Genomic DNA, 15225 nt, shown 5'->3' on the forward strand with positions numbered 1-15225 from the left:
CTTTAAAAAAAAAAGAGATGAATGGACACTAGAGTCAAAAATAAAAACAAGTGGAACTACAATAAACAAAAAAGCTTGTGCAAGGCAAAGGAAACCATCAATAGACAACTTACAGGTTCTGAGAAAATATTAGCACATTTGATAAGAGGTTAATCTCTAAAATATATAAGGGATTCAAAAAACTCAATATTAGAGGAAATGATAAATTTGACTGAAAAATATGTTAAGTGACCAGTGTGCTACACAAGCCAGTAAATGAGAGAGCCAAAGTGGAGAAGTAGGGGGTGGACAAGGAAGGCTCAAGGAGCCAGCACCGTGGGTCTCCTCAGGTAAGGTCACTGTAGCAACTGGCATGCATGACAGCCAAGGTTGGGGCTTAGGGCAGGGGGAGCTGGTTAGGGGAGAACCAAACCAGGCCAGGTTGATGCACCCACCAGTATGCGTGAGAGCCAGGCCTGGGAGTGCACCAGGCTGGGGGCCTAAAAGTCTGGCACACCAGTACTCCTGGCCCAGGCCACAGACCTACTGTGTTTGTGGGGGTGTGATTATTAATGGTTTTTGGTATTGGCAACCAGCTGGTGTTTTTGTGTCCTACTGGCCTTGTGGATGTTAGGATCTCCCATCCCCCTGACTACAACCCTTAGGTGTATGTGTATGGTCTGGTTTCAGTGCACACATTCTGATTGGTTCACCTGCATTGCTGACCCCTGTGCAAAGTAGCCAACAGCTTATCAGAGCAATAATGACAATGTGGGGGACACAGTCCTTGGCCACTGGCTGGAAATTCTCCAGCTCATGAAAGGGATCCACTGGACGAGCTAGAGATTTCAGAACATAGGATCAGCAAGCCCTATGCCCTAGTCAGTAGGAAGTAATTACATAAGATAATGACTCTGCACTCTTCAGCAACCCTTAAGATTAAGGGTTGGAAATCTCTAGGCAAGAACGCAATGAGACAGAGATTCTTAGGGTTACAAGTTGGACGCCATAACTTTTGTGCTCTATGTACTTTTCTTTCTCTCCTACCTTTCCCCTCCCAGCCCACTCCATCTTTGAACATGGCCCACTTATGTCTGTGACCTCTTCATCTTTTAAACAAACTTTATTTAAAACAATGCACTAAGTACTTTCAATGTACTTACGTACTTAGTACATTTCTCTAAATAAAACACAATTATCAAACACTGAGACATCTATGAAAAGATGGCCAATGTTAAGGAAATGCAAACCAAAACCAAATTTGACAAGTCACCTCACACCTATCAGTGTAACTATTACCAAGAAAAAAAAGTGCAGAACTTAGAACCTTCATGCATGGATTGTGATTATGATAAATGGCAATACATGGAAAATAGAACCACTGTATGAGTCAGGAGTACTACTTCTGGGAATTTCACCCAAAGCAATGGAAATCAGGATCTTGAAAAGATATTTATCCTTCTGTCAGCAGAGGATGGATAAAGGAAATGTAGCCTACACATACGACAGAACACTATTCAGTCTTAAAAAATAAAGAAATTGTGGCAAACTGAATCAACCTGGGATGCATAATGCTAAGTCACAGAAGTCAGACACAGAAAAACAAGTACTGGATGATTTCACTTAAATGAGGTATCCCAAAATAGGCAAATTCTTAGAAACAAAGGATAGAGTGATGGACGCCTAGGGCATGGAGCAATGTGGGGTAGGAGGCGAATTAATCAATCACCATAAAGTTTCAGTGCAGGAAGATGAATAAGCTCTACCGCTCTGTTATCTGACAATGTACCTTAAAGGGAACACAAATGTATTTGAACTTTTAACATGTACTTGATAATAGCATGAGTTAGGAAAAAAAAAAACTTTATTTCTGCTATGTGGTAGAAGCAGAAATTATCTATTGCTAGTTTGTGATTGTACTGCCCAGATGACAGGGGTAGTTAGAATCAATTAATGGTGTTGAAAAGAAATTTGTTGACCTAAGTTCATGGTTCACAAACAACTGTGTACATATGCATGAATATATAATCCGAATTGTTAACATTCCATCATCATTTCCTGACTCCATTTTGGATTCCATCTACTACTTGGTATTATTAGGCAGACTGAGCTAAGAAACAATGGGCTCATCTTAATTTCATTTCAGTGTTAAACTAATTAAGATAATTTATCTTTTCCAAGTATTCAAAAGGGGGTAGGACAACAGTGGACTACCAGATGTTAAAGTTGCACACTAAAATATGCTAGGTAGAGCATTCTGTATAGACCTCAGTTCGTGCCCTGGCTGCTCTACATCCAATCTAGCTCCCTGTTGTTGGCCTGGAAAAAGCAGCAGAAAATGGTTCAGGTGCTCCTAGTGTGTGAGGTTTGAAAGGGCTCTGGCTCTCAGCTCTGGCCTGCCTGAAAGGGCTCCTGGCTCTCGGCTCTGGCCTGCCTGAAAGGGCTCCTGGCTCTCGGCTCTGGCCTGCCTGAAAGGGCTCCTGGCTCTCGGCTCTGGCCTGCCTGAAAGGGCTCCTGGCTCTCGGCTCTGGCCTGCCTCAGCCTGAAAGGGCTCCTGGCTCTTGGCTCTGGCCTGCCTCAGCCCAGGACACTGTGGCCATTTCAGAAGTGGGCCAGCAGGAGGAGAATCACTGTCTCTCTCTTTTCTCTTTGTAAATCGTTCTTTCCTTTTTTTAAAAGATATATTTATTTATTTTTAAAACAAATTTTAATTAATTAATTAATTTATTTATTTTAAAGATTTATTTCATTTTCATTACAAAGTCAGATATACTGAGAGGAGGAGAGACAGAGAGGAAGTGGAGCTGCCGGGACCAGAACCAGCGGCTATATGGGATCAAGGTGAGGACCTTAGCCACCAGGCCACGCCACCGAGCCCGATATATTTATTTTTATTGGAAAGTCAGATATACATAGAGGAGGAGAGACAGAGAGGAAGATCTTCTGTCCAATGATTCATTCCCCAAGTGACCACAACGGCCGGTGCTGTGTCAATCTGAAGCCAGGAGCCTGGAACCTCCTCCAGTTCTCCCACGTGGGTGCAGGGTCCCAAGGCTTTGGGCCATCCTTGACTGCTTTCAGGCCACAAGCAGGGAGCTGGATGGGAAGTGGAGCTGCTGGAATTAGAACTGGTGCCTATATGGGATCCCAGCTCGTTCAGGGTGAGGACTTTAGTCGCTTGGTCACGCGGCCCGGTCTTTGTAAATCTTTCAAATTAAATAAAATGAAAAAAAAAAAAAAAAACTCACTTGAAAAAAAAATTCAAGGGGTGGACATTTACACTTAAGACTACTGTGAAGACTTCAGGCTCCCGTGTCCCATGTAATGGTACTTGGGTTCAATAACTGAGTTCTGGCTCCTGACTTCAGCTTTAGCTAATGCAGATCCTACAAGAATAGCTCGCATGACTGGGTTGTTGCTATCCATGAGGGAGATGTGGATTCAATTGTATTTCTGGCTCTGAGCTTCAGCCCCAGCCAGGGTTCACTGCTGGAATTTGGTGGGTGAACTGGTAGATGAAAGCTTTCTCTACATATATATGTATCTGTTTGCCTCTCAAGAAAATTAAAAAAAAAGTTTTAAATAAAAGCAAAATAAAAATAAGTCAATTAAGGAGCTAGTCTCCAAACATAAAATGTACAACACACTATCTTTCAATGCAAGCACATAAGGAGAGATACTAAAAAGTAAAGTTTAAATTATGTGAAGAAGGAACTAGTAATTTCTATTTTTATAATCTTAAGAAAATCTATACATGCCAAGAAATAGCAACATTATCTGTTTGAATTACGAGAAAGACATTTGATTCCTGTTCAAAGTAAGATGTTTAGCTGCGAGTACAAAATTACTAACATCAAAGCTAGCACAAAACCTTGCTGATGTGTGGAAAGTTGTAAGTAGCTGTCTGGCCTAACAGTTAGGTTACAAACCACTTGGGCCACCTTTTGCCTTTCTGCTTGCATAGGGGGGAGCTGGACTTGAAGTGGAGCCGAGGGGAGTCAATGGGACATCAGCATTGCATATGGCAGCCTAATTCACTGGTTCTAATGGCAGCCCCAAGATTAGAGAGCTTTGATTAGAAAGAAGTCAACAGGACTAAATGCCAATGAGGAGTAAATGATTATAGCAAGAATTTTAATCTATATTGATACCTGGCTTGAAGTAGGGTACAAAGCCAAGAAATTTTATAATCAAATTGAAATTTATATTCAAAGTAATGAATACCAACCACATGTGAATCCATATCTAATATTCATTTTTTTAGTTAAAAGAACAAAATTAAAAGATTAGAACATGTACATATACATGTTTCTATTCAGAAGAAAGAAAACTGGGTGATTTGAAATTTATATTTTTTTGCTATTTAAATCATCTAGGAAGATCCTTACAAATGTTCAGAACTTGAAATTCTACATGGCAATTTGTTATGGCATATTGTAAGGAATTAGAATTATGAAATGGTATGTTAAAGTTGTAAAAGTAAGTAATGCCTAAAATAACTGAAATGTTATTGTGTCTAGCACAGGGTGGCGCATATGGTTGCAGGTGTTCAACGAAAACTAGTAAAGCAGAATTCACAGCCAACACTAATCCTCACCAAAATACATCAAACATGCAACCTGCTTTCCTAGTCAGAGCTGTTGTTTCTTCACACTTGTTACTTCACAGTTTCTGATTCTCTTTCTGAATGTGTCTTGAGAGTCAATATTCAAGACTGAACATATGTAACTTACATGTTGGAAGAGAATTAGCATTTGGAGCTTAAAAATCATTAAATTGATATTTTCGTGATTTTGGGATCAAAAGAAGACAACAAAACATTTAAATACTGACCATAGTTTTGCAGTAGTTCCTCTTTAGTGGAAACAATCAGAGATCGGTCCTTTGCTGATAGGACCACAGCGAGGCACACATAATGTTGCTCAGAAGAATTTGCTCGACGCACGACAGTAAGAAGTCGGACAGGGTGGTTATTTGGAGGAGAGCTAAAATGTTCAATACAAAACCAGCTAGAGTAGCTTAAGCCAGAGGGAGGAGGGAAGAATCTTTCACCTGAAGCAAAAATAGGAAAGAAACAACGGAGGAGTCTGTGTTGAGTCATATCCACATTAAAAAAGAAGCCAACAAAAGTATATAAATTCTAAAAAAATATAATCTACTAAAAATAGTAAAAAGAAAATACCACTTACCAGAACCAATGCCGCTGACCACAGCCCCATCAGTAAGACCTGTTGTGACAGCATTATTTGTAGGCGCATTATGAGGGGCCAGACTGGGCAGAAACAGGCAGCTGTCAAACAGAAGACAAACACATGTTGGAGGCCCACTGTTTCTGAACACTATGCACCCATCACTGTGAAACAAGCTGCCAGTCCATTAACGGAACTCAAAAGAAAAGTTTACAGCATGTGTCTAGGATGTCTAGCAAAGCCACTCGCTTGAACTATGTGAGAGGCCTAAAACACAACACTTAAAAAAAAAAAATCTTTCAGACAATTATTTTTAATTTGAACATTTGAAAATGAAGGTATCACTTGCATTTGGTAAAATGTTATCAATGTCTGACCCTAAGCAGGAAGGTGAAACCATGGCATCCTGAGTCCACAGATTTCTTTTGGGGATGAGACAGCACATCACTCAAGTCATTGCTTGAGGCATGCAGGCATCCCACACTGGGGTGCCTGGCTTGAGGCCTGGCTTCTCTGCTTCTAATCCAGCTTCTTCCTATTCCATGCCCTTGGAGGCACAGAACAGCTAAAAGATCTTTCTCTTTCTCTGTGTTTCAAACACATTAAAAAAATATATTTCTTGCTTATATCGTACCAAGCTGCTTATTCATAAACAAACTCCCTTATTTGTTTTTTTCGTGTGGACATTTACCCTAGCAGTTAAAATGCTGACAACCCATATCAGAGTGCTAGGGGTTTGTGCCTCGGCTCTGGCTTCTCACTCCATCTTCCCTGTAACGTGGGCCCTGGGAAGCAGTAGTCATAGCTCTGTTGGGTCCATCACCCATAGAGGAGACCCAGAAGAGTTCTCAGCTCCTGGTTTCATCCTGATCCAACCCGAGTCATTACAGGCATTTTGGGGAGTGAAGTAGCCAACAGGAGCTCTTTTCGCTCCGATTGTCTCTTACTCTCCTAGTGCCTCCCAGATAAATAAATTTAAGAGAAAAGAAATTCAAATTCCTTATATTCCTTTCTAGTCACTCCCATTATTACTACCTTTTATTTCCAAACATTTCTGCTTATTTCAAAGGCAGAGTGACAGGAGAGAGAGAGAGAGTGAGAGAGAGAGACAGAATCAGAGAGAGAGAGGAAGGAAGACGGAAGGAGAGAGATTTTCCATCTGCTGATTCACTCCTGAGAGGCCCCCAACAGCCAGACAGGGTCAATCAGACAGGAGCCAGACCTCCACCTGTACCTTCCATGTGGGAGACAGGGACCCAAGTAGTTGGGCCATGATGTGCTGCCTTCTAGGTGCATTAGGAAGAAGTGAGATGGTTCAGCAGAAGCTAACACTCTAATATGGAATGATTACATCTTTTTTTTTTTTAGGCTATAGCACCAGGCACCTCTTTCACTGACTTCTGTAAAGAGGTATTCTTTTTTTTAAAAAGATTTATTTATTATTATTATTGGAAAGCCGGATATACAGAGAGAAGGAGAGACAGAGAGGAAGATCTTCCATCCGATGATTCACTCCCTAAGTGAGCCGCAACGGGCCGGTGCGCACTGATCTGAAGCCGGGATCCTAGAACCTCTTCCAGGTCTCCCACACAGGTGCAGGGTCCCAAGGCTCTGGGCCGTCCTCGACTGCTTTCTCAGGACACAAGCAGAGAGCTGGATGGGAAGTGGAGCTGCTGGGATTAGAACCGGCGCCCATATGGGATCCCGGGGCATTCAAGGCGAGGACTTTAGCCGCTAGGCCACGCCACCGGGCCCGAGTGATTACATCTTAACCGGCTATGCTGATTCTCACACTCCAAGCATGTTTCACTCTATGGCTCGATTATAACCTAGGATGATATTTTTAAAATACAATTTACAGATTATGTGAACCTTTTGGATCTTACAAACTACCGTTATATCCCGAAGTTTTCTATCAGCATGTGTGTGCATGTCAAAGCAGCTGGATGTTAGCAATTCTCAATTCTCTATGTATGGATTCCTCACTGCTCCCACTGCTACTACAGATTAAAATATATTTATTTGAAGAGGTAAGTGCTCAACACTTAGAATCCTTGTGTCTATGTTAGGTCATTTAAGGACAGAATGATCACAAAATGCAAAGAACTTTTAAGTTACGTATTATCTAGACATTTATATATCAGGGGTTGGCACATTTTTTCAGGAAAATGTTTGATCATATGTATGTCACACTATGTGAACCACGCAATTTCTATTATGATTACTCAATCCTGCCATGTTAGCATGAAAGCAGTCACAGAAAATACATAAGAGAATGTAAATGAGTAATGCTTTTCTGACAAAATCGCATTCAGAAAAAAAAAATCAAAAAACAGTAACAAAAAAACCCCACCATGTATACAACAGTTTCATTAATAAAAGCAGTTTTGAATCATGAGTCTTAAGATTATTAGTTCCTGGATATCATCACTTTATTTAGTATACTAAATAATTAATGATAATTGACTGTGGATATATTAACCAGTGTGTTTAAAGAATACAATAATTTGAAAATATATAGTGTGCTATATTAATAAATTTAACCTCATATATTTAAAATCAAAGATCTACTTGGAAAGGCAAGTGTGAGGCATAAAAATAACAGAACAAGGCTTGGCTACATTGAAAAAATTCCTTACCCAAACCCTTCAAGGGATGTGTCAAATTCAACAAAAGCTGGAGTAACTGAGGACCCATGAAGTCTAATGTCATGTGGTGTTGTCATGGAGACCAGACACTTGACCCTGGTGAGGGGTACTGTACTTCCTTCTGCAGATTTGACCAGACTCTTGCTTATCCGGTAATGGTTATCTTCATGCAAGCTGAAGACATTATCCGAACCCAGGCCTTCCAGAGATGTGACCATACTACCTGAAAGTCAAAGAGAATTATTTGGGAAAAATACTGTATAGAATTAAAATAATAATAACTCTTACCACATTTACATTCTGTCCTGGCCTCTCTGCTGCCATGCAGGGATCTATCCCTTTTCTCAGCTTTTTAGGAGCCATGAAGCTTCACTCTTGACTCTACAATTGTTCATCAAAAATTTTGAGTTCCCCTCCTTTGCATTTTCCTATGCTCACTGTCCTGTAAATCCACAGCCTGGTAATAATCATCTAACTGACTGCTCTATCTAAGGCAGCAATGGCTGCCATTACATATGCCACTGAGAAAACTAAAGAAATGAAGACTTCTCGCAGCAGTTATTCCCCCCAACAAGAAATGATTTTCATTTTCCACATGATTTTCATGGATGAAACAAGTCTAACAAAGGGAATCTCAAAAATCAACTTACTTCTCATCTCTGGTTCATAATAACTCAGTGAACTTGGCTTGTGAACCCTGTATTGTTTTAGAAGTTTTTTGTCCCAGGCACCACAATTTAAAGGACTTGCCAAACGTAAAAATTCCCTAAGGGAAAGACAAAGTAGTTATTCCCTGATTAAGAATAGAATAGAATGCATATACCAGCATACAACAAAAGGGATTTACTGAATTACAAAATACCAAAGAAATACCAAGTCATTCTTAGAAGCAATATATAAGGTTAATTTTATAGTTTCATCCTGATATATGTATTAATCTACTGCATGCTTTTCAAAAGTTAATAAAAACAAGACATTCCCTTAGTCCAACACGTTTCAGTTTAAGTCATCATCTTGTACTCAAACCTACAGCTTCTCTTTTGTTCCGAATCTCACTGAAATGTGCTTTCATTCTTCTTTTGATTTTCCATTTTCAAAAATCATGAAATCCTGTTGTTCTACTCCTTAGAAACATCTTAAATCTGTTTTCTTTTTTCATTTCTGTTGCTACTAACCAAACCATGTTATTTTTCTTTTCCCCCAAAAAAGGTCTGTCTTAAAGATTTATTTATCTGAAAAGCAGGGCTACAGATTAAGAGTGGCAGAGCCATCTTTCATTCACTGGTTTCTTCCCAAATGGCTGCAATGGCAGAGGCTGAATTTCACTGAGGCCAGGAGTTTCTTTTGGGTCGCCCATGTAAATGACAGGAGCCTAAGCACATTGTCCATCCTCCTCTGCTTTCCCAGACACATTAGGAGGGAGCTGGATCAGAAGTGGAGTATATGGGCCTTCAATTAGCACCCCTATAGGATACCAGTGTGGCAAACTGTGGCGAATAATGTACAGCACAGCACTGGCCTGTCCTGAAACAGTGTTAACAAGATTCTGATCTTGTTCCACTCAGTCTACTTTCTGTAACACCCAACATCTCCCCAAACAGAAATCTACTTGCTGTCATCCTATTGCCTGGGACTCTGCAGTGGCTGTCCCATTGTGAGGATGGAGACTCTCCCAAGTGACGGCATGTAATCCAACACAGGAGCTAATTCGGATTGATCTTTACTCCACTGTCCGGCTTCATTGTCCCATCTTGCTCTCCCATCACAAAGGCCATTTAAGGCATACTTCTGACTCCCTAAATGTGTTTTGTTCATTCTCTGCTCTAGATCACTACATTTGGTTTTTGCTAAAGAAAATTCTTTCCTTCCTTCTGTACTTTCTTAACTATTATTTCCTTCATAAGCCCTCTCCAGAAACAGTCTGAATCAACTGTCTAGTAAACTGCTTAGCATTGCTATAACAAAATTCAATCTACAGTATTATGATCACTTGCTTATCTGAGATTCCTTCACCAAAGTATACTCTTGTGAGGGTTATGAAGATTTCTTCATTAATATGAATTCATTAATATTTCCCAAGTGATAGGACATGACAGAGGTATCAAAAATAAAGGAAGTCTTCTAGATTAGGCCCAAGGCATGTTCCTGATGTAACACTACCCTAATCAATGCAGAACAAATATCTACATGGCATTTATGCTGTATGAGGCATTAGAAGTAAACAAGAGATGATCTAAAGCATTTGGAAAGATACAGCATGCCATGTTATATATACAACCTGACCATCAGCAGATTGCAGTATCTCCAGGAGGTCCTAAAGCCAATCCCCCAGAGATAATGAAGAAAAACTAATACATGAAAAAAATCTAATAAAAAGAACTGCATGTATTCCCAAAATGAAAGGACACACGATTGAACGTTTTGTTTAAATGAAGAATAAGATGATTCATACATTAACTCTGTTGAGTTATGAAAATAAAGAAAAAAATGCTTAAAAATGGCAATTTGCAATGCAGTTTCTCATATATATATATGGATGACTCACAAACTGTGGTACATACATACTTATACTATTAAAAAAACAGGAACAAACTACTGATACAAATAATGGCTTGTGTGCATTAAAGTTTATTGTGGTAAATAAAAATAAAAGTCCAATCTAAAAAAATCACATATTGGGTAAGCACTGGCACAGAGGTGAAGGGGCTGGTTAGGATGCCTGCATGTCATATTAACAGTGCTTGTTCAAGTTCCAGCTTTGCTTCCAAATCAATTTTGCTGCTAATGTTCACCATGGGAGAGTGTTGGGTTCCTGGCACCATATGCGAGAACTAGACATATTTGCAGACATCTGAGAGACAAATCAAGAGATGAGACCATTTTCTTTCTCTGTCTTTCAAATATATATATTTAAAAAGTCACATAGTATATGATTTTGTTCATGTAAACACTCTGCAAATTACAAAATTGGGGAGAAGAGACTAATGATCCCCTAGGGTTAGGGGACAATAAAGTGGTAGCATGGAGATGTTTGTAACATATTGACTGTGTGATGTTTTACATAGATCTGCATGACAATTACAGACCCACATGGACACTTCCTGATAAGATGAACCTCTGTGCTGCTGTACTATAGTTACACAGCATGGAACCACTGGAAGCAACTGTGGGAAGGGGAGAAGGAACCTCTCCAACCCATCTCTACTAAACTTGGGAACTGATAGTTCTTTCAAGATCAAAGTTCATAAAGTGTTTCTCAAAGCATTTTCTATATATGAAAAGTCCTTAAATATGAATTTTGATGCAAATCACGGACATTAAACCTTTTCTTACATTTAAAGGAAAGTGAGGGTTTGTTAAAATCAAATGGAATAACCAATGCAGTGAAATGTTAAGTGCTTACCAACAGCGAGATTTGGGTCTAAGAGCTATATTTGGAATACTGTGTTCCTCTGGCTATAATTTTGGGTTTGTCCATGGAAAACTGAATGCTGGACTGCTAAGGCAAGAATTCTTAAAGCATAAAAACTCTAAAAACTGCCACTACTGATTGGTTTATTTGAATCTGAACAGGAGAACTCACTGACCTCAGCACCATGGGTTCTAGGGCCTGAGAGGCTAATCTTTCAAACATCCGCTGGAGGGGTGGATGCAGGGAGTGGTCCTCATCCGCCAAGGCAGCACTGCACTTCTGCAGCAGCCGCGCATGAAGACCAGCTTCACACATGACTTGCTGGTTGCGCTCTGTGTGCACCAGGGATTGTAAGATATTGGCCACAGCAAGTTGAAGATCCAAAGCATGCTAAAGGCAACAAAGAAATGTATCACTTTGTGAGACAAAGGAGACAGTTCTTTCCACATGAAGTTTATGTTTCTGAATGTACGTTTTTATACTTCAAAATCTAACCTGATACACTAAGAAATTGGCTTAGAGTGATACAGCAACTCTATAACAGGGCTTGACAGACATTTCCTATTTTAACTTTGCTAGAAGCATAGCCAGCTGGACTCCATTCTCTTCCAAGTTTTTTGTATTGTATGACTACATAATGCCTCTATTTTTTTAAAAAGATTTATTCATTTTATTACAGCCAGATATACACAGAGGAGGAGAGACAGAGAGGAAGATCTTCCGTCCAATGATTCACTCCCCAAGTGAGCCGCAACGGGCCGGTGTGCACCGATCCGAAGCCGGGAACCTGGAACCTCTTCTGGGTCTCGCACGCAGGTGCAGTGTCCCAATGCATTGGGCCATCCTCAACTGCTTTCCCAGGCCACAAGCAGAGAGCTGGATGGGAAGTGGAGCTTCCGGGATTAGAACCGGTGCCCATATGGGATCCCGGGGCTTTCAAGGCGAGGACTTTAGCCGCTAGGCCACGCCGCCGGGCCCAATGCCTCTATTTTTATAGACAGAGTAGGTGTAAAGTTCTTTTTTCTGGTAGGTAGACAACTAGTTTAAAGAAAGACCTACTGTTTACATTTTGTGACACATCAGACCTTAGAAGCCATTCAGCATTTTAACAAAAATAGTCAACTCCAATTCACCCAAGCTTGGATAACAGAAGTCAAAATATAAAATTGCCTCAAGGTAATATCTTTCTCAGTCATTTTTATTTCTGTATTATTTGCAATTTCAATGACTGGACAGATGTACAAGCAGACACAGAATGATCTGAGCACCACACATAATCACTTTGGTTCCAGCAATAGAAAGTGAATGTTTAATTCTAAAACATTTGGTAAATATTCAACATTCATTATGAAAGATAAGACTTAAAAAATCCTGTTGCTTGAAACACTTTCTTACCCCAGCCCCTCGGCTCATTCTGCTCAAACTATCACACATGTCACTTCCCAATTAGGATGAGATGGAACTAAAATATCCACACTTACTTCTGGCTGTGTCACAGACCCAACAGAGGCGAGGAGGTCCAGCATAGCCAGCATGGCACCAGGATGGATGATGACCGCATCGGATGTCTGGAGAGATGAGGTTGTCACATGTAATTTCAGGTCAGCCGCATTTTTATGAGGGTAAACTGGGGGAGTTGAAACAGAATGATAGGCATGTCTATAATAAAAAGAAAAAAGGCTAATTGAGTATTTAGTTCAAATTATATTAGGGGTTGATTTTCTTCATCTTCTGTTACTTTTATCCACTGATATAAGCAAAAAGTCTTGTAATTCATGGGTGGGTTACAAAACATTTTAAAGCTGAGACATAAAAAAGCAATGTATGATCATATTCTTATTGACTGACACTAAGGAAACTCAACCATCAACCCTTTTTGACCCTCATGTATCTTTCCTGCAATGAGATGTTTTCTTTTGATATTACATATATGTCTTTTTTAAAAAAAATAATTATTTAACTGAAATGTAAGAGACAGAGAGAGACAGAGATCTATTTGTTGGCTAGCTTCTGACATGTGAGTCATGGCAGGGCTGTACCAGATTGGTGTTAGTCAGCTGAGTGAGTGGTAGCATCTCAGTGTGAGCCATCATGACAGCTGATGTCCAGGCACATTTGCACCAGGCTGGATAGGAAGTGGAGAATCAGGTACTCTGATACAGGAGTCCCAGGGGGTGTCTTAACTCATGGCCTGTAATACCTATTGCTACCTCTGAGTTTTTAAAGCATCTCTTAATCCACAGGCAATACAACAAGATCCATGTGATCTTGAGCCAACACAGTCAGGCCTGGCTTATGCATGGCTTCCAAGAATAAATATAATAAGCATGGCAGCTGCCTTCCCTTACTTCACACAGCACTACATGCAATACCACTGAAAATATGCATCACAATTGTTAGGAATGTAGAAGGCACATTCTATGAAGTAAGTTTGTGTTGAGCCAGAAGGCTGAGACATGTGCGCACGTCTTCTCTTCAATGAATGATCTCCATGTTTTATTTCATACAATTCATCTACAATTCATGAATTTTGCACATTTTGCATCTTGGCAGTAAGAACAGATGCTTGGGGCTCCGTAGTTCTTTGTTTCAGTGAGGTGGTCTCGGTATAATTTGTGTATTGCTGAGCTCTGTCCCTGAGAGCAGTGCAGCTTCGGCTCCGGCACAGAAACAGCTTGGGAAGACAGACACTTTACGTCAGTGCTGTAGCAGCAAAGAATTGGCACTGCCATGTCTTCAAAAAAGTGCCGTTCTCTGTTTAGCAGAGATTCTGGGAAAGCATTTGGCTTTGCTTAGAATGAAGTGCATGAGTTCTCCTAGTTTGTTTCCATAAGTTAGTACATCCTCCACAACCATGTTCTCAATGCCATTTATTCTTACTCAGAAATATTTGATCTTTAAAATTAGTAAGACATTCAGAAATGCTTAATACCAATGAATCCTACTCTTATGTTGCCTCCTTTATTCTTTAAAATACCTTGACGCATCTAGAAAAAAATGTGTAAGTCTTTTACATTGTATCAAGAATTCCCTAGCACAGAATTCAGAAATTTCATAAAAAGTATTTCCAGTACACGTTTGCAACTCTGTTTAGAGATGAACACATCCTAATTGTATATTTTAATTCCCAGCTTTCCAAAATTATTTCTGAATTGATAAATTTTGTTCGGGTTTGAATTTTAATTATGAATTAAACTACAAGAAACTTTTCTGCCTTTGAAACAGAGATCTTGACTACCACATAATTACTACAAGAAAAAGTTTCTAAATTTCTCACAAACAATATGCTGATAAAAGAATTAGATTCTTTGTATGTGAAACAGAAGAATATTTTTAAAATGATGAAATCTAAAACATGGCATTTGTTAACTAAGTCTAATAGGATGTAATGACATTAATTCTTACTAAGTCACTTTGATGCTTTCATTGTTATTTATATTTTTTAAATTCCAGGATTATAATAAGCTTATTAAGTGATTAATTCCCAAGCAAGACTTAACCACTGCAAAGAGGATAAAGTGATACTTCAACCTTTATTAAATTTTCACTCTGTAACCACTTATAAAAGTTATGGAAATCATTATTAAACATTTCATCCTAAATTCTCACATATATTTGTGACACAGTTGCATCTTTGGGGAGTACTGAGTCATATATTTAAATTCTGAATTTGCTTTGCTTTAATTATCATCAAGTGTGTATACACAGGCACTGAGTTCGACAACTAGATGTGCCACCTGTTTCTCCACAGTAGATACAGCCTACAGAGCTTTGGTTATGTTTTTTTATTTTGTTTTCACCTCCTCTGTGCTTGAACATTGTTCAGCTTGAATTCTAGGATTCTTTCTGAATAATAAAAAGTTAAAAGGTTATTAAATTATACATTTTCAAATATGATGCTGGCTATTCCGTTTCCCATCAGTTCTTAAAACAGCTAGACAATCTCTAGGATTTTACATGTTAGACAAATATCGCAAACTCAAACGTCCTTGGTATT

At 39.4% G+C, this 15225-nt stretch overlaps 1 protein-coding gene across 6 annotated transcripts in view; it reads right to left on the reverse strand.

The window, feature by feature from the left end:
- WDFY3 (WD repeat and FYVE domain containing 3) overlaps positions 1 to 15225 on the reverse strand; it is a 210556-nt gene that overhangs the window by 102660 nt on the left and 92671 nt on the right. For all 6 annotated transcript variants that reach the window (XM_058667081.1, XM_058667078.1, XM_058667080.1 and 3 more), the window contains 6 exons: positions 12710 to 12887; positions 11404 to 11618; positions 8467 to 8582; positions 7808 to 8039; positions 5169 to 5269; positions 4813 to 5031 (listed from right to left, as the gene is read on the reverse strand). In XM_058667081.1, coding sequence (XP_058523064.1) covers positions 4813 to 5031; positions 5169 to 5269; positions 7808 to 8039; positions 8467 to 8582; positions 11404 to 11618; positions 12710 to 12887 — 1061 coding nt within the window. The remainder of the gene's footprint in view (positions 1 to 4812; positions 5032 to 5168; positions 5270 to 7807; positions 8040 to 8466; positions 8583 to 11403; positions 11619 to 12709; positions 12888 to 15225) is intronic.

Source organism: Ochotona princeps, chromosome 7 (genome assembly GCF_030435755.1).
Source record: "Ochotona princeps isolate mOchPri1 chromosome 7, mOchPri1.hap1, whole genome shotgun sequence".
NCBI lineage: Eukaryota > Metazoa > Chordata > Mammalia > Lagomorpha > Ochotonidae > Ochotona > Ochotona princeps.